We start from the raw sequence: 27,570 nt of genomic DNA, 5'->3' as shown, positions 1-27,570 counted from the left end.
TACAGACACAACAACAAAATGCGGGTATTGTATTTTTTTCCTCTTATAGTAAAAACGCCATTTTTATTGTTACTTTCAAAGGAATGTCTTGCTACCCCACAAGGACCCTTTCCCCTTTCTCTCTTTCTTTCTCCTTTGGGAATGTTACCTTTTTTGCTTTTTTGCTCCTACTGAGATTAGCAATTTTGGGGAGGGAAAGCCACGCAGCAAGGAAACCTATATGGAAAAGCAAACTGACAAAACCCTTCTCTCCTCGATGGCATACACAAGTCAAGTTAGTGAGGCTACTGTGTCAATGGCACTAGTTTTGGAAAGGCGGGAGGAAGAGAATAGGAGAAGCAAGGAGGGGGAATAATAAAGCACATTTCACGGCGGGAATGTCTCATTTCATTTCTTCTTTTCCCAAATGCATCTCAGTTCTCAGTTCTCAGTCTTCTCCGCCACAAAGGTTCAGGAGTGCCCTCTGGTAATCTCCCTTTGTGTCTTGCTGCAAGGAGACAAAAGCCAGAAAGAGTTGCAAAAGCAGATTGCAGGTTTTGCAAGCTACAAAATGAAAATGGCAAGTTTTGCAAGCTGCAAAAACAAATTACAATTTTTCTTGAGGTTGTGTGCCTTTGAATACCATTTCCATCTTACATTGGCTGCATCCGCACTGCAGAAATAATCCGGTTTAACACCAATTTAACTGCCACGCCACAATGCTATGGAAATCTGGGGATTGTTGTTTTGCAAGACGTTTAGCCTTCCCTGTCGGAGAGCTGTGAAGCCACAACAAACTACAAATCCCAGAAATGCATAGCATTAGCCGTGTTATTTGTGATTCATGGGAAGCCTAAGAATGGCATGGTACATTGTATTACGACTCTGGAGATTCGGGTTTGAATTCCCATGGATACCCACTGGGTGATTTTTGGCAAGTCACACTTTGTCACCCTCAGAGGATGGCAAGGGCAAACCCTTCCAGAAGAAACTTGCCAAGAAAACCCCATGATAGAGTCACCGTAAGTCATAAATGACTTGAAGGCACACAACAGCAACAACAAAGGCAAACTTATTACAGGTTTTTCTTTGCAATAACTGTTTTGGGGTGTGTGGTTTCCATGGGTTTCCATGGCCAAGCAGGGATTTGAACCCTAGGCTCCCAGGCCAACTCTGAAACCATGCCATCAACTTGAATTTAAGTTTAAATGTCCTAATATACAATGGTTCCCTTGGTTTCTAATAGGGTTTCATTCCAGGACCCTCCATGGATACCAAAATCCATGGATGCTCATATCCCATTAAATGCAGTGGCATTGTAAAATGGTGTCTCTTATATAAAACGGCAAAAATCAAGGTTCACTTTTTGGAATATGTATATGTATATGTATATGCATAAAGAACCCATGGATACAGAGGACCAACTGTAATTAAAAAGGGAGAAGGGAAGAGGATAAAACAAATATGGCAACACCTTTAAAACCAATTGGTTTTTATTTGAGCATGAGCTTTTGTGGTTATAGGGCCACTTCTTTTGGATGCAATGCAGCAAGTAAGAATGGGTCCCCCCCCCCTAAATTTCCTTACAGCAGGGAAATTAAAGGACAAAAATGTAATAATAAGCATCACAAAAGGGTGCAAAGCGATCCTTCCACTTTGTGCAGACCATTGTTACCTCTCCTGCTGCATCATCACATTTGGAAGAGCCATGCAAATGCAAAACTGTGGCGGCAGCTGTTTTGCTGATGCGGCCATTAAGAATACGTTAACCATTCAGTGTTTTTCTTTTTATTCATGTCCCAGGAGCTTTTGCCTTCCAAGGGGGAAATAGCTTTACTTAAAGTACCAGAAGGTTTGTGGGATTCCTGAAAAATTCACATGGACAGCATATTTCTTATGCACAACTATTTGGGAGGAAGCGGGTGAACGTCAGACTTTTCACTCACTTACTCCCAAATAGTTGTGCATAAGGGATATGCTGTCCATGTGAATTTTTCACAGCCCAAGAGTTGTTGCAGAGCAGGTAAAAGTGCATTTCTTAAGGATGCTCAAATATCCCAACATGCAATTTCATTGTCTTTAAAACCTGGATTAAAATCTGTGGCGGAATGGAAAACTCACCTGGATGAAGTAATAGAGGGACTTTCCGTATTTCCTCTTGAATTCGCTCTTAATTTTCAGCATGTCGACCTCAGAGCGAGAGACCATAATCCTGATCAAGATCTTGTCCCGGGTTCCTTTGCCCTGAAAATTATGAATTTTATTTTCACAAATGGAATTTAAATTAGCTGGAATAGACCTTGCAAAAGCTGCTGTCCAAAACAAAACAAAAGAAAACAAAAATACCCCCCAAAAGTAACTTTTTTTGGAGGGGAATCTAGAAACCACTTGTTACACCAATAAAGTAAAGTCACTCTTGCTTCACATGTTAATCTGGAAATCTGAGTTTGGTGCATCCACACAGTAGAAAGGACGCAATTTTGCAACACTGGGACTGCCATGGCTTTATGTAACAGAATCCGGGGATTTGTAGTTATTATTTGTTTGTTTGTTTGTTTCCAGGATTTATATCCCACCTTTCTCTTCAATGGGATATTGATAAGGCACCAGCACTCTTTGGCAGAGGGAAGGCTCCAAATCCCAGGATTCGACAGGATGGAGCCACAGCGCTTAAAGTGGTGTTGAATTGCATTATTTCCGCAGTGTGGTTGCACTTTGTTACGCTCCCAAAAGTAACCAGGTAGGTGTAACTACTTCACACTTAATTCATTATTGCAAGTTCTAATTAACTTAATTTTGACTATTTCTATTGTAATTGAAAGCAGAGGTGGGCAAAGTGAGCCATGTAGAGGTTGATGGGACTACAACACTTAGCATTTCATGAAGTTGCAGTCCTGCAACTGCTTGCAAGGTTTCCAGTCCTTGTTTTATAGCAAAGGTGGGAAAGTGTGCTTCCTGGATCTCATTTTGTGGCCCTTGAAGTTTACAAACAGTCTCCCAAAACTCCCAGCATCCCCTTACATCAATTTTTGTAAAGCGTTGTGCAATTTGAGTGAGTGCAAATTTTTGTCCCCAAACCACACAGAACACCCCTCGTTTTGTGCATAAATACACCTCCCGTGCATACAAGCATCCTAGAGCTCTGTTTCATCCCCCAACACCTGTTTTCCTCTGCACCCTTTCCCAAAATGGCGACACAAAGTGACATCCCATGACTTCCTCTCGCCATTTTGAGAGGGACTGGGGGAAACTGTGCTTGCTGGGAGAATTGCAACCCAAAGGGATAGATATTGGCTTGTGTCTCCCATACAGTTACCCACTCCTGGTTTACAACACCGATCAGCAGAAATAATTGGTCTCCTCTTTTTAAAAAATGTTCTTTTTCAATGAGGACCACAAATTAAAAAGGGAATCTGGCTCAAAGCCACAGTCTTCCATCTGCTGTCCTCAAGGGACGATATTTAAAAAGCCCTTTTTTGGAGAGATATTGTCCCTTTGATTCTGGACAGATACTATTGCGATGTATGTTCTGCAGAGATTTAAGAACCAACGTTATTTCTCCAATCCTTCGGGATCATCCAAGTGATTCCAAAGCATTTTATATTTTCTTAATGTCATCAGATCCTAACCCTGATATAACATTTAAGGTCACCAAATTTTGTGCTGCGGCAATAACAGTTAGACGAATGATGCTGGCTAGAGGATAAATGCAACGCATATAGCTGTAACCTCTGTGAAACCTTTAGCACTTAAACATATTTGCCACTCTGACTAATTTTAATACACCACTTGTACGCGTTTATATTTGTGTTTTATGTATATGTATAACTATTCGTAACTTATATACAGATGTTTCTGGATAGAGGATAAATGCAATACCTATAGCTGCAATCCCTGTGAGCTTTGTCACTCCAGAAACGTTGCTTCTCTGATCATTCTTATCTATGGCGTTACATATTTGTATATTTAAGTTTCTGTATTTTGTAATTAACTTTCTGAAACACTACCTTCATGGAGTCATACAGACGGTCAGCAAAGTAGAGCTGCTTGTTCTGAATGCATTGAACTGTGGAAAGATGCAAACACGATTTAAAGTGAAGATTTATTGCAGAAAGGTTAAGATACATTGGAGGAAAATTCAAGAGGACACTGGGCATTTTGGGGGGGGGGGGGGAAGTCCAGCTGGAATGTCCCTTGTTCAAAACTCTTGGGACCAGAACTGTTTTGGATTATGGCATATTTGCATGAACATAATGAGATATCTTGGAGATGGGACCCAATTTGAAACATGAAATTTATTTAGGTGGATTTATCTGTGCAGCGTCCCTTTCTTGTTTTGGTTTACAAGCATTGCATATCCCAGTATACACCTTCTACCCATTTAACTTGCTTACCAAGATTAATGAAGGCATTTTCCAGGTCTCCTTTCACTTCCTTCTTGATGCTTTCCAGCATATCATAGGGACTGTAGCTCTTGTACCTCTCAAACACTGTAAAGGTGAGGAAACACAATGAAGAGACAAGGCTAAATCAGGAAAAGCAAAGTGCAAGGCTATATGAGCCTTCCTTGCCACACATTGTTTTTGTGGGTTCCAGGGATCAATATTTTTTGTTCCAAAATGTCCTCCCCAAATGACCTCCAGGGTCTATGGAGAGCATCCCCATCTTGTTTGGAGGGATCAAAAACAACATTAGCAAAGTTTTTCAAAGAAATTGTTTACCAGAAAATGTCCTCTATAGGTGCATGGGGTGCATTTCTAAGACATTTTGCACCGTTGGACCAATCTGAGCCAAAGAGAGCTCTTTTTTTTCAATAGGAAGTGACTTCTGCCCACATTCAGTTGTTAAAGAAAAGTCTCTTCTTGACCCGAGCCCCTGCATTAAAGGGCATTAAATCCCCCCACCAAACTACAAACTCCAGGATCCTGAGACGGAGTCATTGAGAGCTCTAGTGGTATCTAACAGCTATAACTGGGTAATGTGGATACCTTCCTGTTGACCTAACTGGTTTTAATGGGAGATGTCAGGGACTGAAAAAAGGATCACGTTTAGTCCTGTGTTAGTCTGGAACATCAGTCTGCAAAGAGATCTTTTACCAGACTTTCAGACTCACTGAAAGAAAGAAATTGGTAGCATGCACTTTCATAGACCTGAGCCTACTTTCTCAGATGCATGTTAAACATATATCTGAGGAAGTAGGTTCAAGTCTAGAAAAACTCATGCTACCAACTTCTTTCTTTCAGTTGAGTCTCAAAGGTGCTACAAGATCCCTTTGCAGGCTGGTTTAGTCCCTTGCATGCAAAGGGAGTCCAAAATGCCCTCTCCAAATGACCTCTAGGGTTTATGGAGGGTATCCCCACCTTGTTTGGACGTCTTTGAGTTCTGAGATCCATCATTGACTCACAGCTTAATGGTTCCAGCACATCCTTTGCATGCAAGAACATGGGGAACCCATCACACATCTCTAGTAATTATACCTGACTCAATACTCCTCCAACAATTGAAGGAGAAGATCTCACAGGATCAGAACTGTGGGGTTGACCTTATATTCATTTCATTCCCCCTTCTCATTCCCTTTTTTACATACATAAACACACATATGGACACACACAGCCTTGCAATGGCCCGGAATTGCACCAAAGGGCTACCCTTTACCTTTCTGCAGATGAGGAACGCTCCTCTCGGTCATGATGTTGATCCACTTGGGAACATCGGTGCCCTTCCTTTTCACGCCAGCATCATACAGCTCCTGGGATTGGGATGAATAAAAGAGCAAAATGGATTAGCATATTAGCAAAGTTTGCTGTGGTTGTTGTCATTGTCTGCCTTCCAAGTCATTTGCGACCTATGGAGACCTTAAGGCAAACCTTTTATGGTGTTTTCTTGGCAAGTTTCTTCACTAGGGGTTTGTCATTGCTATCCTCTGAAAGCTGAGAGAATGTAACTTGCACAAAGTCACCCAGTGGGTTTCCATGGCCGAGCTGGGATTCGAACCCTGGTCTTCAGAGTCATAGTCCAAAGCTCAAACCACTACACCACAACGTCTCCGTAAGCAAAGTTCTCACAAACCTAGTACTTCCCGTCCAAAGATTCCTCTTTGTCCCACTTTACAGAAATGGTTGCACTTTACAGATATAGATGATATGGTGGTGTCTTGTTGTAACTCCATTGAAGTATTGGTTTAGTCAATAACTGCATGCTTCAATTAAGTAATGTTTATCCAACCATTGGATGCAAACATTAAATAAGCTATGGCTTGAAGGCACTCAACATGAACAACAAAACATGAGTGAAACAAAGCCCAACTTTGTGCTCCCACAATTTACACAGCAGTTGTGCAATGCCACCTCACAGGTGAAAACTGCATCTGCAATACATAATGCACAACTATCTGCAAAATGTTTGTTTCGGGAGGCGCTAGAACCCTCCAGCTGAGAATTATAGACAACTCCCTAAACTGCAAATCCCAGGATTCCATAGCATACAGCCACAGCAATAAAGTGGGATCGTCATAGTGCTACAGTTGTGGAGTGCGACTTACACTCAGGAGAACAAAACCAGAGAGATCTGTAAAAGGACGACCAACCAACCAATCACACACACATACAAGGAATGAGGCCTGATCAGCTGATAACAGATCAATAAGTAATATCATTTCAATTTAGGGCAATAGACCGTAATATAGATGCCCTGGTGAAGCAGAGTGCCACCTACCCTGGCATCTTGGTCAATCAGTTCGTAATCCACCACAGAAGCATCTTCATTCCGCCTTCCCTTAAATGAGAAAAGAAAACATAACACATCAATTAAGTACCTGTTTTGGATGCAACCATTAAATAAGCAAATTTGCTTAACAATAAGCTGAAATAAGCAGCGGAGGAGACGGTCAGACCTACCTTGGCCAATGCAACCATCAGCTTCCGGAAATCGCCCGATGTGTCTGAGATGATATCTTTTTCCAGCTCAGTTTTGTACACTTTTTAAAAAATAGAAAAAAATAATAAAGGATTAACAGATATCAAAATTTGGTTCTAGACTAGGAATGAGCCTCTATTGAATTTTCTAAAAGTGAGTGAAGCTCAAAAATTGATTTTGAATGAGGAGCAAGTCACCAAAGAAGTCTAAAAGCTGTTTCTTACAACCATAGTTTCCTGTTATATCTAAATTTCAGGAACTGCGGTTTGTTCTAACCTCATTTTTCATGTTCTTCTGGGTCAACTTACTTTCCCGGTACGCTCTGTTAATTTGGTTGAGCTCCTGGTTTGTCCGCGAGCAAATGATCTCAATGAGCGTGTCTTCGTCCGTCCCCAGGCCCTGAAACACAAAGCGGAAAAACACATTTATGGAAATGTAGACATAATCCTTGCTACCTGAATTTAATCCAGAAGAGTCATTTTTCAAGTTTAGCAGTTCCTTTCCACTTGCAAAGGGGGAAAACACACATGTTACACTTGGGAAAGAGAGGCACAGAGTCTAGTATTTAAGGCTCCACTTTTGGGGCGGGGAATAGATGGAAAGCAAATAAGAACCAGTTTGGAAATAAGCACCTTAAAATGGAGGACACCTTAAAATGGAGGACATAGAACTGCAACCGTAGAAAAGATAAGCAATATTTTATCATTACTAGGAAGATTCTTAAGCAACAGTAATAGCAATCACTTTGGATTTTGGAATCCTTTTATTTTAAATTTGCTGGTGCAACTGTTTGTGTCTTATGTTGTGTCTTAAATGGAATCTATAGTTATGTGTAGTATATATGTGCGTATAGGTTTTTTTGTTCTTTTAATGTATTAAAGATATATATATATATATAATGGAGGACATGGTAAGTGTTGCTAGAACTGCTGCGAAATATTGCAACATCCTCTCCTAAGTGCATAGATTTGTATTAATAATAGGTGAGTTTTAAAGGAATGAGATAACAATAATGGAGAAGTAACAGGGAGAAGAACAAGAAGCCTAATGAATTTTCTGTCAAATGTAGGGTTTCTTGCAAATTCCTAGTTCACTTTTTCAACTTTTGCAACAACTTGTCTAACGAATTCATCTTTGAAAAGTAACTTTCCAAGCTTTGGATTCAGGGGCTAAGGTCTGAAAACGAAATCAGGTTCTGGAGCAAAGCAGGAGTGAGTTGGAGATTCAATTATTTCTTGCTACAAACTCACATTATAATTCTGCTTTGAAGCCATCTCTCTGGAAAGGACAGCCCAAAACGTACATCCAATATTTTTACACAGTCGCGGGTGCAATGCACACACAAAATCCGGCAGGTGTTTTTGCAAAAATCAGAAATCAATACCACATCGCCCTATTTAAAACAAGCCAAAGATACCTTCGTTCATTATCCCTGCTAATAACGAAGAAGAAGAACAAAAATAGATTTTGCACAACATACTGATAATTCAGATTTCATACCTTTGGAACAAGTTGCCCAAGTTCAAGGGACATATATTATGAAATATGTATTTCAAAGTCTGGGCTCTCCTTTTTTAATATATATAATATAAAATGATCAAAGTTGAGATTTAATCAGCAGGTTCCTCTACCGCTTGCCTTCCCTGCATGTCCAAGGTATAAAAGCGCATAGAAAAGTAGGCGCTTTGAACTACAAGTTGAATTAACTGGGTGTAAAGTGTAAATCAATTATGAAGCCCTTAATACAATAAGAAAATTACTAATCCACATGAAAAGGTGTCGGGTGTTAATTAAACTCTTTGGGAACTACGGCAAACTCCCGCCCAAAGTTCAATTGAAACCGATCTCCGCCGGAGGGTCGGAAAACAGGTTGTTAATTTCTGTTACGATTCCTTTCCACCCGGAATCATTTATAAAGCAAGGGGCCTTTTTCTTGTCTTTTTCATTTTCGGCTGCCAGGAAAAGCTGGAAGAATTTTCTTTTTCAAATTATTTTTAAACAGGACGTAATTAACACAATGTATTTTATGCGCTTCTCCTTTTTTTCGAAGGAAGAAAATAATAATGCAACCTTTGGCTTCGGAATTAGATGCATAATTGATAAAAAAAACTGAAACGCCTCCCAGCCAAAGAACTACTGAAATTTTCTTGTTTTCGCGCTGCGATGTAACTAGGGATCCCGAAAGCAATGGAAAGGAATATTTTTAAAAGGATGCCACTGTGTGTTAGCTGCTTGTGACTCTGTGGGTTTCTGATCTCCAGGATCATAACTATTATTGTTAGCTGCCCTCGCGTTGAATTCGGCACATGGTGACTCTATGGATGAGACATCTCCAAGGCTCCCTATCTTTCACTGTTTTGCTCAGATCCTGCAAATTCATGCCCATGACCTCCTTAAAAGAGTCCATCCATCTTGCATGAGGTCTTCCTCTCTTTCTACTTCCCTCCACCTTTCCTTCCATTATTGTCTTTTCCAATGAGTCCAGTCGTCTCATGATGTGTCCAAAGTATGACAGCCTCAACTTGGCGGCTCTACAGACCAGCACTTTGTGTCAACATATAGGTGCAGTGAGGGCTAAGTGTCTGGACGCTCCAAGCCCTCACTGCACCACCCATGCACCATCTTGGTGCATGCCCATTTACACGGTGTGTGCCATAATGATGCTCGTTGTGCACAGTGCCCACATGGTGCTGCACACAAGGGGTGTCAATCATGGTGCACAAGCGTGCCTATGGCACCCCTTCCGGGATGCAAAAAAACCCCAACCAGAAGCAGGTTCTTTTGGGTCCCTCCGGAGGTGTGTGATTGCCACAGCCTCCTTTTGGGGCAAAAGCAGGCAGCATATAGCTGCCCGTCTGCACAGCCCCTTGGTCATTTTGGCTTCCATAGAAACTCCATATCTCAGCTGATGTTCCTCCTGTCTCCACTTCTTTTTCTGAGTCCAAACCTGCTCTTCGTATGATATTTTCTGCATACAAGCTGAACAAGCAAAATTGTAGCACCAATGCTTAAACCACTACACAAGCTGGTTATGACGCATGGCTGTAAAGTTTCCTTTTTCATTGACTTCAGAAGGAGTTCAGTTTCATTTCAGGAAGAACCAGAACCAGCCAGAAGCTGGGGAGTTCGGTTTGGGATTTGAGCATCATCCAAACCCAATGCCTGACGGATCCTTGATAAGAATCACTAGAATTCCCTTTAAGGGCAGTTACAAATTTCAGACATCAGAGGGCAGCATTGGATAAAGGAAAGAGGAGAGCTCCACCCATCATAGATAATGCTTAAATAAAGTTTAAGGACACAGAAATGCAAAGATATCACTCTTGTCAGAACGGGTTGACCTTTCAAACATTAGAGCTGGAAAGCAACAGAAGAGTAATACTAATAAAAAAGAGACTTTCATCGCAAGCTGCAGAGCCAGGCATGTGTTGGTCTCTGACCCATGGACTCGGATTCACAAAAGTTTATGATGATGTTTCGTGGTCATTAAATCTACCCCAGGCTTAAAATAAATTCCTGAATAGGAAAAAGAAATAAAAGTTCTCAAGCAACCAATACTGAGATGGAAGGAAGTCAATAGAGGTTTGTTCTAATAATTAATTGCAGTTAGCAATTAATTTTTATATATATGAAGTATTTATGTACTGGAGAGGAATCTTAGAAAAATCAAAAGGTATCTAATGGGCAACCTTTGGGCTCCCTACTTCTACCAACCTTCATGGAGCCTTTCAGCTCCGAAGCGTCATATTGAGGCGGCGTCTTCAGCAGCCCCAGGATCACAGTCTCCAGATGGCCAGAGAGAGCCGACTTCAGAGCTGCCGCAAGTTCCTAAAGAGAAAGAAGAGACTCAACAATTTAGGACTTTGTTCCTGGTCTCGAGAGGTATGCTTGCACAACCTTAAGGAGTCCATACACACCCTGCAATTGTAGCGCATTGATTCCATTTTTAATCCCACCAGCTGTGGAGTCCTGGGATTTGCAGTTTTGGGGAGACACTAGGACTAGAATTCCAAATGCCTCTCCAAATGCAAACTGGCCATCCCAGGACTCCATAGGATGGCACCATGGCCGTTAAAGTGGAATCCCGAACGTCATCTGAAAAACTACCCGCTTTTGTGGGGTTCCCTCCCCCCAGTTTCAATCCAGTTTCTGCATGGGATCCGTCTGGTGTGATAAACTCCATACCCTTTTATTGCAACTCTGTGACCAACGTCTGGCAGAGACTGACCATAAAACTGCATCAGAGGACCTATAAATGCCTAGAGGAGTTTTTCTCTAGGTTCTCCAATGCAACTCTATGGTCAGAGTCATGCTGCAGGACCAAAAAATTCCTAGAGAGGAGATATGATTCCAGTCCGCAAATAATCAAACCTGCAAAAGTCAAAGCCGCAAAAGTGGAGGGCCAACTGTACAAAAACACTGCAGTCAAAATTTTCGGATTTTGTTTTATTTTTTAAAAAGAGGGTTCCAAATCTTCCAGTGATATTTTCTCAAGCTCTGGAGGGTTAAGAAAAAAGACAACGGAAACCCTGTTTTTATGAAACTGTGCAATGGGAAACATAGTCCAATACAACTGAAGGGCAGAAGATGGGCTTGGCTACTGGACAAGAGAGATTTAGTGACTCTCCTCTACCTTCTTTGTCCTCCGCTGGTAGGCAAAGGCGATATCTTGACGTTGTTCGTTGCTACGGTTTGTCAAAATGTTGACGATGGTCACCTCATCTACGCCTGCAGAGAGAAAGAGAGAAAAGGATTTGGAGTCACCGACAAGTGTCCATGCATTTTCACATCATTTTTGGCACAAATATTCAAAATGGTGAGTCCACGTTCCACCAGGATTTTCAGATTTGGAGCACCAATCTTTAAAACCTTTTCAAATGTGGCAAAAAGTTAATTTGGGGGAGAGTGCAATTCCAAAAGGCAGTTTCTGAACTGCATCTCCTAGAATCCCCAGCCAGCCTTTTGGCTAAAGAGTTATGGGCACCATAGTCCAAAGAGAGAGTTTGCTTTTCCCAAGCTCTGGTTCGAAATCTCTTCATGGGACCTCTCCTGGTTAAGCAAGCCAACACTTTTCTCAACTTGGGAAACAGGTTCTTGCCCCAGCAAGTTCCTTTCCAAAAACTGTTCCACCTGTAATGCCCAGGACAAAAAACTTCCCTAAGCGGATCACCTTTTGGGGAAAATAAAAGCACCAGCCTACTCAGAAGGAAGTACTATCTGCCCAAACTTTCCACAATTTAGTTCTGGAGGCCATTGCTTTTACTAAAAGGGAAAGGAAAAAGTTTCTAGTCCAAATGCATGGGAGTTTTGCTGCTTTTGGAATTGCAAAAGAAAGTGCACTTGAGGTGACAAGTTCTGTGTTACAATCTCTTTATAACCACACCAAAGCACAAAAAGTACCCCAAAATACAAAGGGCCTTCTTGGTGGTTGCTCCCTTCCTAAATTGGCTAATGTGAATAAATTGAATAAGGAGCTTATCAAAATGGCCAGCACCACACTCACTGGGATGTATTTTGGAAGCCACAGCCAAAATATTTTGGAAAAGTTACTTTTCCAAATTCTGTCCTTGTAAGGAGTTTATCTTATGAAGATGATCGGGAGTTTATCCTGTGACTATCCCGGGAAAATTGTGTAATTACATGAAACAATTTCACACATCGCACAACACCCGCCAATAAAGTGGTCATAAAGAAGCATTAACATGCATCTTTTTACTTTCAGGATTTTGGCGACAATGCATTTCCGATATCACTTTATTTGTGTGACTGTGTGTGATAATCATTCGCGCAGTCACTCGCCATTTCTGCTTCATTTGCAGGATGCTTTAAATGTGCTTTAATCTCTCTTTAATGCCGAAATTAGCCCCAGTGCAATAAACTCCAAAAATTAGAGATGCAAAAGGAAAAAGACCATCTGACCCACAGTAGTTAAAGGGCTAAAAGACAGAGTCAGGAAAGAACGGTGCACAAATGTGGAAAAAAGTCATAATCTGCATGGAACAATGCAAAGTCTGAAAGGATTGTTATATTTTTAACAGAACAGCCTGTCTTCCTCGCTCTGGCATTTCGTGGGAATGGGAAAGAGGGAGCGTTTCAGGGTAAGAAGATACTCAGCTGAGGATGCTGACTCAGAATGGCCGGGTGGAGCAGGGGATTGTTTGGCAAAGAATAAAGCTCAAATTCTTGTTCTTCTTTCCCCCGAATCTTAGAGGAAGGAGAAAGGGAGTGGCAAAGTGCTGCGGTTTTTCATTCTCTGCTTGCAACCCTCCCTCCCATCCGTCTTGTGAGAGCTAAAATCTTGCTTTTATTGTCTGCTGGCAGGCTTTGCATTTTTCCTTCCCCTCCTTCCATTGCCTTCCTCCATCTGCCAAGTTGGTTTTGTTTTTCCTTCGTCTGACATGGTTTAGCAGGGCTTTACCAGCAAGATGTAGTTGTTTAAGCCTTTCACTATGACTGCCAAGATGAAGGTTCGATTGTCTTGGGTAAAAATAAAATTATTATTATTATTATTATTTCTCCATTTGAGCATAGAAACCCACTGGGTGAGCTTGGGCAAGTCACACTCTCTCAGCCACAAGAGGATGGCCATGGCAAAACCCCTCTGAAAAAACCTTGCCAAGAAAACCTCATGATATCTTTGCCTTGGGGTCGCCATACGTCGAAAATGACTTGGAGGCACACAACAACAAACAGTGAAGCAAACATTATTGTGCAGCATGCAATTCAAAAACAAAAGGCACAATATTTATGCATCTACAGTACAGTATTTATGCATCCTACTGCAAGGATGCCAAGGAGTGTTACTACGTTTCCTTTTGTATGTCCTTTTAAAAAGGAATGCCAAATATTCTCAGGATGACCAATGCTGCACTTGATGGGCTTATTGTTGTTGTTATTGCTGCTGTTGTTGTTGTGTGCCTTCAAGTTGTTTCCAACTTATGATGTCCCTAAGGAGTTTATCACACTGGAGCTGATTTCGACATGAAATTTGAGATTAAAGCGCATTTAAAGCATCCCGCAAATAAAGCGGAAATGGTAAGTAAATGCACAAATGATTATTACATGCAATTGGGCAAATAAAACGATACCAGAAATGCATTGTCACTGCAAGTAAAGAGGTGTGTGTTAATGCTTCTTTGTGACCACTTTAATGGCGGGTTTTGTGCAATGTCTTGTGAAATCGTTACGTGTAATTATGCCATTTTAATGGGATATTCACGGGATAAACTCCCGATCTCCTTCGTGTGATAAACTCCTAAGGCAAATCTATCCTGGGGTTTTCTTGGCAAGGTTTGTTCAGAGGAAGTTTGCCCTTGCCTTCTCCTGAGGCTGAGAGAGTGTGGCTTGCCCAAAGTCACCCAAGTGGGGTTTCGTGGCTGATATACCAACCAACAAAATAGCACAGCGCACCATTAAAAACTTTTAGAGCTGAGGTTTCCAACCTTTGGTCTTCCATTTGTTTTGGACTTCAACACAGAAGCCAAACCTGAGTTGGCCAACAGTTAAGAATGATGGGATCTGAAGTCCAAATCATCTGGAGGACAAAAGGCTGCAAACCATTGTTTTGGAGGATGCCCATCTTATGCTTGTGTGTGTGTGTGTGTGTGCGCGTATGTGCAAAAATTTACCCTCCTCATACCATCTTAACTAAGAACAGAAACAACAAAATGCATGCATCTGACTAACATCTCCAATTGTTTTTTTCCCCTCCTGTTTGGTTTGTAACATCTTTCCCTGAAGAAGAAGCCAGTGGAGCTTCAAAAGCTTGCAACAAGTATATTGTGCAATTCGGTTGGTCAATAAAGGTATCACTGTTTGATGGATTTTTGTTTGAACATTATATATATGGCCATTACAAAGATTGGTATTCTTTTCCTCTCTCCACAATATCCGAATTGGGAGAGAATTGGGAGAGAAAGGGAATGCAAACATGACAAACAGAAGAATCCCATTGGGTTTCCATGGCTGAGCTGGGAACTGAACCTTGATCTCCAGAGACATAATCCAATGCTCAAACCACTATGCCACACTGGCACTTGATGGGCACATGAGATAGATAAATCCCCTGGAAAAAAAGAGCACCTCCTTTCCTTGTACCTGTTAATTTAAGTGTCTCCACCTTTTGCAAAAATCACATTTAAAGGTGTGGTGCCTGAATCATGCCAGGCAGGTAGATGAGGTGCCAATAACAAGCTGCCTCCTGGGTTCAGTTCCCAGGAATAATGAATAACAATAACATGAACAGACATGAAGCGGGTTCTCAGCACCATCCTTGAAATATTCAGCAAAACCTTCGATGTACCAGGAAAGAAGCACTATGCTCAGAAAGAACGCATAGCCAGGCCCTGTGAACTGGAGCAAAAAATTGGCGGATGCTCCTTTCCTGGACAAAGCGAGAATCCACAGGTTCATAATTTAATATATATATAAATTTCCAGAAGGAAAGCTTGATTTTGCCATAAGGGACATCATTTCTTACATTCTCCCCTTTTACTGAGAAACTGGGGAAGAAATAACACGACGAATCCTTCTGGATTGGAGCAAAGGCAGGATGCTGCCTGAGGTACATCTTTGTATTTTCAGCACAAGCAAAGGTCCCAAATTTACTGGAATTGCTTTTTTCGTAATGTTTTCAAGCTGCTGGATGCCTACCTTGGGAAGGGAATGGGAGAGCCTCGAAAGGTTTTACCCAAGGACATAAAAACCGCCTTGCTGGGTCAGAACAAAGGTCTTGCAAGCCCAGCAACCTGTTTCAAGCCATGGAAAGCCAAGGGAAAAGGTTTTTACTGACATGAACGGGGAGAGTCCTCCTCCTGGTGCATTTTTCCTGCCCTACCTTTGGTCTTGATGGCGGTTTCGAGAGCTGCGGCGTCTCGGTCGGCGTCAAAATTTCCGTAGGCCCGGACAGTGGCATAGGCACTTGGAGGGACAGCATGCTGCATGAAGGAGAAGAAAAAGAGGAATAAAAGCAACTATTAAAAGTCATGCATTCCTAGCAACCTTTGCATTGCACAAAATGACGCTCATTTTGCAAGGTGTGGAAAAGCTAGTTTTTTTGTTTTTGGTGGGGAAAGGACTATATTACATTTCTTATTTTAAAGTCTTGCAGAACAGAAGCAGAGTCATAAAAGAGTTCTGTTCCAGAGTTGCTTTGGAGGACTTAGCTTTCAAAGTGAAAATCCAATGAACAAAGGCGTTGTTAAATATAATCTGTTTCTTTCATCGAAACAAAGGTATGGGCCGCTGTGCAAACAGATGAGAGTAGGTACAACAGGATTACCAGACCCAATGAAAGATGGGCCTTTCTTCTTATTTATGCCACCTAACAGGCTTATGCAAAATAAAAACAGGTTTGCTTTTCACTGCTGTTTTTGCCAACACACCAATAGAAACAGAAATATCAATGTTTCTGCAGCACAGAAACACAAGTATGGACAACTGTGCCTATGGCATCAAGCTTTCTGCAATCCACTACTGTTTGGAAGGAAACAGACTACAAATCCCATCTTCCTCAGGCAGCCTGGCACTCAACTGAAGTGACTATCCTCTTCTGTCTAGATAAAAACAGTTTTAAGGTTATACATTGTAGAAATAATGCACTTTGGCACCACTTTAAGTGCCACAGTTGGCATTTGTGGTTTTACAAGGTCTCTAACCTTCTCTGCCCAAGAGTGCTGGTGCCACCACACAACACTATACATCCCAGGCTTCTGTAGGATGGAGACATGGCAGTTAAAGTGGTATCAAATGGCATCATTTCAACAGTATAAATGCACTCCTAGATACACTAGGGAAAAAAGCAACACTTGGAAAAGTGACTTTGGGGGACTACAACCCACAGAACCCCCTTTTCCATCATGCTGACAGAGGCATTCTCCAGCCTCAATTAATAGTTTTATCTTTTGAGCCCAGAGGTGGGCAACTGTGAGAAGTTGCTCCCCAAGAGACCTTAGAAAGCCAGTATAGTGTTGTGGTTTGAGCGTTGCACTAAGACTTTGGAAACCAGGGTTCGAATCCTGGCTCAGCCATGGAAACCCATTGGGTGTCCTTGCGCATGTCACACACTCAGGTAATGACACTCCTCTGAAAGAAACCTTCCAAGAGAACCCCATGATAGGGTTGCCTTAGGGTCACCGTAAATTAGACACCCTGAGACACACTTCCCACCATAACCTCCCTGGCAAAAACAAAATTACAGCCCTCCTTATCCACTGACTTTTTTATCCAAGGATCCAAGCATCCTCAGCTTGAAAATATTCCCCCCAAAGTATAAATTCCAAATAGCAAGCCTTGATTTTCCGTTTTATACAGTGGGCCCTCGCCTTACGCGGGGATCCGTTCCGGATTCCTACGCGCAAGGCGAATTCCGCCTACGCTATGTTTACAATGGGGCTCGTGCACAGTGGCACGCCCATGCAATTGAATGGGACGCACCGCCCCTTCCGCCCCGTGCGCACCCCGCGGCTTGAGCGTGTATGCTCAAGCCGCGTAAAGTGCGCCCGCGTATGGCGCAGGCACGCTGTATAAAGGGGCACCATTTTACTGTGCCATTGCATTTAAAGGGACTTGAGCATCCATGGATTTTGTTATCCACGGGGATCCTGGAACTAACCCCAGCGGATAACAAGAACTCATTGCATTTTCTTCTTTATTTTATGCCCAGAAAAAGTTTTCTTTTTTTTTTTAACAACAGGGAAAAGCCTGTTTTTGGGGGAAGGCCTTTAATGGGTTTAAAATGTCTGTAAGGAATGAAAAAGCCCCCCAAAGTCAAAGGTATCTAGACACATGGGGGGGGGGTAATGAAAATCATATGGAAAATACTTGACCCTGGAGAGGGTGAAGTTGCGACCTGCAAGACATGCTTTGTCCATCTGGCACACTGTTTCAACTTGGGGGGAAAAGACGGAGAAAAATGGACACCGTTGGACTTGTTACGCAGGTTATTCAAGTATGGCTTTGGTCTCGGAGTCCCTCCTTGGAAAACCTAGGCCTCCAGGTGGAGGGCGTGAATGCATTTTTTGGAAAAGAAAAAACAAAAGCCTGCAAAGTTTAGCTTATTGTGGCCTCTTCCATCTTCCCACCTCCGTGCGCCAAAGCAAGACCTGGCCCCCTGCCACCTTGGCCTCACTCAACGCACAGGGTTTTTCCAGAAGAATCTGCTCACTTTCCAAAGCCAAAACCAACAAGGAGTGGAAATGTTTAAAGGCAGGGACGAAGGAAGCAAAGGAGGCAATGCTCAGCAGGGCAGGGCAATCCCTTTCCATACAAAAAAGTCCCAGGTTCAAATTCTTGATATCCTCACTACAAGGAGCAAATAACATTGTGGTGCCATGGATCACAAATGTCCATTGCACCACACTGTTACTTGCTCCTTGTACTGGTGATGTCAAGAATTGAACCCAGGACTTTTTGCATGGGAAGGGACTGACCTTTTGGACCAGGGCTGCATCTACACTGGAGAATTAACGCAGTTTGGCACTGCTTTAACTGCCATGGCTCCATGATACGCAATCCTGGGATCTGTAGTTTTGCAATGTATTTCGCCTTCTGAGTCGGAGTGCACCAGTGCTTTAACAAACTACAGATCCCAGGATGGAGCCATGATAGTAAAAGCGGTGTCAAACTGCATTAATTCTGCAACCAGAGCAGTGTAATGGTTTGAGTGTTGGACCAGGGATGCATCTTCACTGCAGAATTAATGCAGCTTGACACTGCTTTAACTGACATGGCCTCATGCTGTGGAATTCTGGGATTTGTAGTTCAAGGAGGGCACCAGCACCCTCTTACAGAAAAGCTCATGAAACTACAATTCCCAGGCACCCGTAGCATTGAAATTCTGGGGGTTGTAGTTTTACAAGGTCTTCAGCCATTTCTGCCAAAGAGTGCTGCTTCCTCACAAAACTACAAAATCCAGGAGTCTGCTGGATGGAGCCATGGCAGCTAAAGTGGTGTCAAACTGCATCATTTCTACAGTGTAGATGCAACAGTAAATTCATTAGGAAGGAAACGTCACTGCAAAGAAACAATTGCTCAACAAGGGATTTATAGTCCAGGACAAGAAACATTAATACTTACATCTCCCTCGAGGGTGAGCTTGGACAAGATTTCATGGACAGTAGACATCTTGAAAAGATGCTGGAAGAATCAAGAGAAAAAGGAAAATCCATATAAATATCTCTTTCTTAGCTTTTATGGAGTACATCCACATTAGAGCAGTTTGATGCCTCTTTAATAGTCATGGCTCCAGCCCTATGCAATCCTGAGATGTGTAGTTTGATGAGCAGCTTGGTACTAGAAGTTGATTCTTCCTTATTCACAATGCTTGGGACCAGAAATATTTTGGATTTGGGATTCCTAGTTCTTGAATATTTGCATATGCATAATGAGAAATTGTGGAGGTGGCATCCAAGTCTAAACCCAAAATCCATTTATGTTGTATATATACCTCATACCTATATTGTGTAATTTTATGCACAATATTTTGAAAATAATGTTGTGTGTGAAACAAAGTTTTTGTATCTTGATCCATCACAAAAGCCAAGCTGTCAATGTCTCAGCCACCCAGGAAAAACATTTTTGGGAATATTTTGGATAAGGAAGACTCAACCTTGGCATGCCTTGGCTTCCCCACTATGGACTTTTGGGATGTGTAGTTTACTACAGTGGTTCCCAAACTGTGGTTTTTTTTTGGGGGGGGGGGTAGCCAGGTTGGGCAACAGTCAGGGATTCTGGGAGCTGAAGTCCAAAATATCTTGGGAACCATTCTAGCATATCCTGTGGCTTCATCCTATGCGATGCTGGGATGTGTAACTTGAAGATATGGTACTTAAGAGTCCTCTGTTTAGGGGCACTGAAGCAGAGATCTCCAAACTACACATTCCAGGAATGCATAGGATGGAGCTGTGACACACAAAGTGCATCCAAAGTTATCCCACACATCCAAAGTGTTAAAAAGGCTGCAAGCATGCCAGGTTTCGGGGTGTGGTATGTCTTCATCGAAAAACATGTTTTGAATAGGAGCGATGGATCTTCCCAACTTCACCAGCGTTGGTCCTGTCCTGAAAACTTCCAGCTTTCCAAACATTTCAACAACTCATTTGTTTCTAACAACACATAAGACACTCCAGGAGAAAGATGGGCAACTCTGCAAGGACCAGGGGTCAACTTTTCCCCTTCCAACAGGCTAGAGTAAGCCCAAGTGTTTATTTCAGCATACGATTTTGTAGTTTGTAATTTATAATTTTGGGATTGTAATTTTGGGCTTGCAATTTACATTTCTTTAAAAGAATACTCTGGGTGCCCATCCAGGCAAAGGAAGGGCACAAGTGGCTTCTCTAGTTTGGAGTGAATGAGAAAAGTTGTGCTTAGTATTCACTGGCGGTCTCCCATCCAAGGACTAACCAGGGCTGACCCTGCATAGCTTCCAAGATCAGACAGGATCTGGTGCCTTTTGGGGATTTGTGTGTATGTGTCACTTGTCCACTTGGGGTGACCCTAGGCATGTTATAGGGTTTTCTTAGACAAGGAATTTTCAGAAGCTGTTTTTGCAAGTTCCTTCCTCTGACTAACATCACCTGGGATTCATTGCTGGTCAATCATCCAGGTATCAACCAGAGGTCACCCTGCTTAGCTTACAAGATCTGGTATCTTTAGACTGTGTGTATGTGCCTTCAAGACCCCACAGATTTCATAGGGTTTTTGAGGCCATGACTACTCAAGAGTGCTTTTGCCAGTTCCTTCCTCTAAAACAGAGCCTCCAGCCCCTTGGATCTGTCGACGGTCTTCCATCCAAGGTCCAACCAGGGCTTACCCTGCTTAGCTTCCAAGAACAGACAAGATCCGGCACCTTTTGGGGTATTTAGACTGGATTGTAGGTATGCAGATAGGCTAGGAAAGTACTTGAGGACTAGTAACTCGTGTTTGTAAGGCTGACTTGCGGAAACTGTGCCAGAAAATCACAAAGTGGTCAACCAAGGTGTCCCTTTCTATCCGCTTCCCTCCAACCTTTCCAATATGTCCTTTTGTTTGTCCATTCCAGCCTCGCATTATCAGAGGCTCTTTTGAACTAGATTTAAGAAGGGCATAGTTTGCAGGGATTCAGGTGGTACCACCGCATTCCTGGAGATGGAAGCATGCTAAAAATGGCACTCCCAAATTCCTCAGCTTTTAAGCAGACCACCCTTTCCAGCCCCTGATGGTTGTATGCAATCCACCACACATGTATATTCACCTTCCCCAGTCTCACCAACACCAGATTTGATGGACTACAGATCCCAGCATCCCCACCCAGCAGAGCCACAGCTATCTAACCCCATGGATGATTATCTCCCTCTCCAAAATTGGTCCAAAATGCCTCTCTAATGCTGTCCAAGGCAGCAGTTCTCAAACTCACCAGAGATCTTGGACCAGAATCTCAGTGTTTGGTAACTTGCAACCTTGGGATATTTTGGGACTCCGATTCCCATCAGTCTTCAATTGCTTGTCTCAGCAACTCTGTCTGAGTGCCATTTTCATTAATTTTGGTGACAAAGCTTCTTTCAGAAACTCTGGGGACCGGTGTGCGCTCATGGAAGTTATTTCTTTGCAATCGATTTCATCTCTTGCAGCAACTAATTTTGGCCTTGCAATTCACATTTTAAAAAGAAAGTCTGGGTGCCTATCCAGGAAAGGAAGGGCTCCTTTTGATAAATGCATTATTCAGGGTAAGCATTTGATTGCAATCCACATCTGAAAGTATACTGGACTGGAATGGAAGTTCAGGTTCAAATAAATAACCAGTTAAGTCTTAAAGGTGCCATGGTCCCTCCTGATACACACACACACCTTTTATCTTATATTGAAACAGACTAAAGGTGCATTCGGACTGAGAAATAATGCAGTTTGGCACCACTTTTAATTGCCATGGCTCACAGCAGGGATCTGGGATTTGTAGTTTGGTGAGTATTTAGCCTTCTTTGGCTGTGTCCACACTGGAGAAATAACCCGGTTTGGCACGGCTTTAACTGCCCTGGCTCAAGGCTATGGAATTCTGGGAGTTGGAGTTTGTTGTGGGCCCCGCCCCAAACAAACTCCAACTCCCAGAATTCCATAGTCTTGAGCCAGGGCAGTTAAAGCCGTGCCAAACTGGGTTATTTCTCCAATGTGGATGCAACCTTTGTCAGAGAGTGCTGGTGCCACACCAAGTACAAATCCCAAGATTCCATAGCATTGAGCCATGGGAGTTAAAGCGGTGTCAAACTGGATTTAATTTTGCAGTGCAGATGCTTCCTGCCTCTCTTTCTTTCTCTCTCTCTCTCTTCAGCATCCCTTGCCAAATGACACACAAATGCAAGGGGAAAAGTTGGGTGGGTGAGTAGAAGGGTGTTCCTTCCTTTCAGAATGAGAGAATGGAAATCCTAAGCCATTGGAAGGATTATAATGGAAGGAGAGAGGGGAAGAGAAGAAGTGGAAAGGAAAGAAAGAGGGAGAGAAAAAGGAAGGAGAGGATGGAAAGACAAAGAATGAAGGAGGAGAAAAGGGAAAGAGGAGAAAGAAGGAAGAGGAAAAGGAGGACTGAGGGGGAAGGAGGAGGAGGAAGGGGGAAAGGAGGGAGGAGAAAAAAAGAGAAGGAAGGAGTAAGAGGAAAAGGAAGGAGAGGAAGAAAAGGAAACAAGAAAGGAGGAGGAGAGAAGGAGGAGGAGAAAGAAGAAAGAGGAGAATGAGGACAGAGGAGAAAGCAGGAAGAGATTGGAGAAGAGAATGAAGGAAGGAGGAAGAGAAAAGGGAAGAAGAGCAAGAAAAGGAAAGAAAGATGATGAAGGGGAAGGAAGATAAAAAGGAAGAAGGAGAAAAAAGCAAGGGAGGGAAGAAGGAGGAGAAGAGAAGGAAGAGGAGAAGGAAAAGGACATAGGGGAAGAAAAAAAGGAAAAAAGGAAAAAGGAGGGGGAAGCGGAAGAGAAGGAAGGAGGAAGAGGGAGAAAAAGGGAGGGAAGAAGAGAAGGAGAACAAGAGGGACAAGAAGAAAAGGAAAGGAGAAAGAAGAGGGAAGGAAGGCAGGCAAGGAGAGGAAAGGAGAAAGAAGAAAAAGAAAGAAGGAAGGAAGGAAAAGAGAAGGAAAAGAGGAAGAAAGAAGAATACAAGGAGGAGGGAAAAAAGAAGATAGGCATGCAGAGGTTTTCTTTTGGACTATAGGTGCCGTGGTCCCAACATGCATGGCCCATGTGGGCTGCCACTAATGCCAAACTGCCATTCCCTTTGAATTTGGGGATAGTTGGCTCTTTGCAAGTCTTGCACCAAGAACGCCTTTCCCAAGTGGCCCTGGTGGAGGGGCATTCTGGGAGTCACACTCCCAACCAAAAAGGACTTTCCCAAGCTCTGTGCAGAGAGTTGTTGAGAGAAGGGCTGGCTTTCAAGCAGAGTGCCTGGCAGGAGAAGGGCCTTGCTTGCTCTGCTGCAAAGAGAAGCCGCAAAGATGGCAGAGCCAAGGCAGTGAGATCATGCCAGACACTGCGGCTGCACCCTCCTCTCCTCCTCCTTCTTCTCTTTCTCCTTCTTCTTCTCCATGGCAGCAGAAGAACTTAATTAACTTTAAAAGGAGGAAGGAGGAGGGAAACCACAGAAAGAGGCACCACTTGCCAGTAGTTTGGGGATTTTTTCAAAAATGCCCTTTTGCAGCACTGTTGATTTTGCAAGAAGACCGAGGAAGGAGACTTGTGCCCTCCTGCAGCAAACCAACATAGAAAGACCTGCAAGACTGTTTGTACACTAGATTGTTGTTGCTGTGAGCCTCCCAAGCCATTTTTGACTTATGGCGACCCTAAGGCAAATCTTTGAGGCTGAGAGCATGTGAATGATGCATAACATTCCTTTAATTTCTAACAGTCTGGGCAATATCTGTATTTTTGTTTTGTTGTTGGGTGCCTCCATGTCATTTTTGACTTATGGCAACCCTAAGGCCATCCTATCATAAGGTTTGTTGCTAGCAAAGTCCATTCTCTTTCTCTTGCTCAGAGTCCAATAAGTCCATTGCAAGCCAGCAAGGCATTTGGAGGACCGTATGTTCATCAGAATACATATCTGATGATTCCCAAATCTTTCCCACTATCTTTTAAACTAGATCACAAATCGGTTTGAAGCAGTTTAAATGACTATGGTTCGCACTTGAACAGAACTGCTGAAATTATTCAGAGGGGGGCCATGCGCTAGACCCATTTAATCCTGACGCTGATTTTTTCCCCACGTCTTTTTGGATAAATCAATTCTGCGCAAGTGTGAACCAGATGCAGATCAGAATCGATTTAAATTTGCCCTTTGGCCAGCTGGAGCGGATCCATTTTGAATTGATTCATTCGTCAATGTGAACCACAAGTGGGTTATTTTATTTTGCAGCAAGAAAATGCAACCGGGGCAAATGTAGTGGGAACCAATGTCGAACGGATCCATCAATTCGGATTGCAAAGCGATTTATTTTTAAGTGGGAATGTGGCCTGAAACAAAGTACAGCATATGTAATGTAGCTGCAAACAAATCCAACACAATGAATGTGGGTGTTTGTAGCTTTTATTTTGGGATGCCCTAAATGGTTCTTGTTTTCCTTTGCAGTGAGGATATCTGATCATCTTGAATGCAGGCCTCAGGCAGCATGTGTGTCGGAGTAGGCAGCAATGCGCACTTCATGACACAACAGGGGCTTCCACAAAAGGAGACACACCCAGGCTTTGTGCTGAAACCAAAGGGCTCAATGACTGGGCATCTCCATCACGGCTGCTTGCAAAAGCCAGGCCAAAAAGGAGGGGAGATTAATAAGGCATTAATCATCACCGCTGTTCCATTTGCAGATTGCATTTCCGTGCCAGACGGAGATGTGTCCATGCTCCATAGAAGAGCACTCTCACATGCCCTGCCCAGCCCTGCCCCAGCCTTTCTCTCCTACGTGGCCAAGCACTGGATTGACTGCCAAGGGTGCATTGCAACACCAAGGGTACCGAGGCAGAATCCCACACACACAAGGAGGAACCTCAAAGGAGAAGTTGCACAGGAGCATGGCTTGTGTTGCCCTCCTGCAGCGAAGGGGCAGCAGCTTCTTTGCAAGCAGGCTTTGCAAAACCATGTGCCATGTTTCTGGCTGCCCCACCCTGGTTGCGCTGGGCGCAAAAGTCGCTCAGGAAACGGCAGTGTTGTGAACCAACGGCACCTTTCTGTGGCTCCCACCGTTCGTTGTTGCACTGTTTTGACAACCAACAAGGAGACAGGGCCTTGGCTGAATCAACATTGCAAAATGCAATGCACAGTTTGACACGGCTTTAACTGCCACGGCTCTCTGCGATGGAGTCCTGGGATTTGTAGTTTCATGAGCTATTTAGCCTCCTCTGTCAGTGCCACAAAAAATTACAAATTCCAGGATGTTATAGCAGGGAACCATGGCAGTTAAAGCAATGTCAAATTGCATTTTCCAATGGGGCAGCCACGCCTGTCCTCTTTCTATTGATTCCCAACTTCTTTTCTCACTGAAGTATGCAAGCTTTCAAGCAACACAAGTCTCTTTGCCTCAAAACCATATTTTCCAACCTGCCTTGCACAATCTCATCAAGATAATGTTAATCTTAATAATAATAATCTTAATAATAATAATAATAATAATAATAATTTCTTGGCCTTTTTCCGTCACTTTTGTAGAGCATCAGGAAGGCACAGAATATTTTTTTTAAATGGCTGTGCTGCTCATAAAACCAAATACAAAGTCCATATTGTGGCGCTATCTTTATAAGTCCAACCAAAAGTCCCCAAACTGACCCAAAGAGATTCTAACATTATTGGAGCTGGTAGCCCAACTCCCTTTGTTAGCCCACATCAAGGAAAGTTGTTGAACCACTGGCTACAGTTACATGTTGTTGTTGTTTCACAATATGTAGCAACTGATCCAGTGGGTCTACTCCAGTTTGGGGCTCACGAACAGGATCCCTAGTTGTGTCTGTGCATAGGATGAAACATGCAAACAGATGAAAATGTTGCAATTGCAAACAACAGAATTAAATACGGTACAAGCTAAATAACTAGCAAAAGCTACTTCTGAGTCTTCCTTGCCTAGGAAAACCCTATGAAATTCATAAGGTTGCCATAAGTCAATAGATGACTTGAAGTCAACAGATGACTACAAGGTACTAAACCCCATCTGGTCTTGGAAGCTAAGCAGGGTCAGCCCTGGTTACTCCTTGGATAGGAGACCACCAATGAATATTAGGTGCTGCTAGGCTCTGTTTCAGAGGAAGGAACTGGTAGAAGCACCTCTAAGGATTCTTTGACGAAAGAAAACCCTATGAACTTCATAAGGTTGCCATAAGTCAACAGATGACTTAAAGGCACATAGAGACATGGATACAAGGACTAACTCCCATCTGGTCTTGAAAGCTAAGCAGGGTAAGCCCTGGTTAGTCCTTGGATGGAAGACCACCAAGTGTTGTAGGCTCTGTTTCAGAGGAAGGTACTGGCAGAACCACCTGGGATGAGTCTTCCTTGCCTCAGAAAAACCCTACAAAATTCATGGGGTTGCCATAAGTCCACAGGAAGCTTGAAGGCACATGTATACCATGCATCAGATCCTGTCTGCTCTTGGAAGCTAAGCAGGGTCAGGATCCTATTCCATAGAGCATGCTTTCTACAATGCAAACACACCCAGCTAAGGCTTGTCAAACTACAAATCCCAGGATTCCACACCACAGAGCTACAGTACTTCGAAGTGGCATGCTTTCTGCAGTGCAGACACACCCAGTTAAGGCTTGTCAAACTACAAATCCCAGGATTCCATACCATGGAGGTACAGCACTGAAAAGTGGTGCCAAATGGCATGATTGCTGCAGTGCAGACACACCCAGCGAAAGCCAAAGGCCTTTTTAAAACTACACATCCCAGAATGCTATATACCATAGAGCTTTAGCACTTCAAAGTGGGATGAAACTGCATTTTTTCTGCTTAGGGCCAAAGACCTTGCAAAACCACCCACCACCACCACCACCACTATATAGGACTTAAAAGTGGGATGAAACTGCAACCCATTGGCAGTGCAGATGCACCTTCTTGAGTCCAGAAGCCCTGCCCTGACCCACCCCTTTGGGGTCCAAAGTCCCTCTCCGACGTGGCTTTCCTTCCAGAAGAAAGAGAGCCATAGCAGCAAATGCCAACTTTGCAACCTGAGCTTTGCAACAAAATCCACCTCAAGAGGAATCCCATTGGCTCCAATGCAAAAAAGGTGTTTGCAGTTTGGAGGGATCGGTGCCAGACAAGCCAATGCCTTTCCCTCTTGCACCAAAGTAAGCCTCCTTAAATTACAAAAACCAAGCATCTGCCTCTCCAAGTTAAACCTCTTTGGAAGACTTTTTTGTTTTTGCCTGCATGCAATTTTTTGCATGAATGCAATTCCTTGCATGCAAAAGAGAGGAGGGGGTTCTACAAGAGTCTTGGATCCGGAATGACTCCAGATTTGGCAGAATGGACTGTCAGAAGAGAGACTTACCTGCCAGGAGCAGCAGAAGCAAAAAGCAGCAGCAGCAGAAGTAATCCTGAAGCAAAAAAAGGGCAAAGCCCAGGGTGGGGTTTTTGAAGCAGCAGCTCTTTAGTCTCCTCCCAATGACTCTGACTCTGACTCATCCTCAAGGGTCCCTGCAGGACATCCAGACTGGCCCCAAAGCCTTCCTCCCTTCC

General features: G+C 43.1%; 1 protein-coding gene across 1 annotated transcript; it reads right to left on the bottom strand.

The window, feature by feature from the left end:
- Positions 1–19: 19 nt before the first annotated feature.
- Positions 20–27,499, bottom strand: ANXA2 (annexin A2). Its single transcript, XM_042473435.1, has 13 exons — positions 27,383–27,499; positions 18,970–19,029; positions 15,731–15,830; positions 11,528–11,622; positions 10,609–10,722; positions 7,203–7,293; positions 6,876–6,955; positions 6,694–6,753; positions 5,635–5,728; positions 4,374–4,469; positions 3,987–4,045; positions 2,101–2,223; positions 20–487 (listed from the first exon to the last, which is right to left on the bottom strand). Exons 2-13 carry the CDS (start codon positions 19,015–19,017, stop codon positions 428–430), a joined length of 1,020 nt encoding a protein of 339 aa, XP_042329369.1. The 5' UTR covers positions 19,018–19,029; positions 27,383–27,499; the 3' UTR covers positions 20–427.
- Positions 27,500–27,570: the final 71 nt, after the last annotated feature.

The sequence above is a fragment of the Sceloporus undulatus genome, chromosome 6, assembly GCF_019175285.1.
Source record: "Sceloporus undulatus isolate JIND9_A2432 ecotype Alabama chromosome 6, SceUnd_v1.1, whole genome shotgun sequence".
Taxonomy (NCBI): domain Eukaryota; kingdom Metazoa; phylum Chordata; class Lepidosauria; order Squamata; family Phrynosomatidae; genus Sceloporus; species Sceloporus undulatus.
Note: the sequence above shows the minus strand (reverse complement) of the source record. Positions and strands in the feature narration are given on the sequence as shown.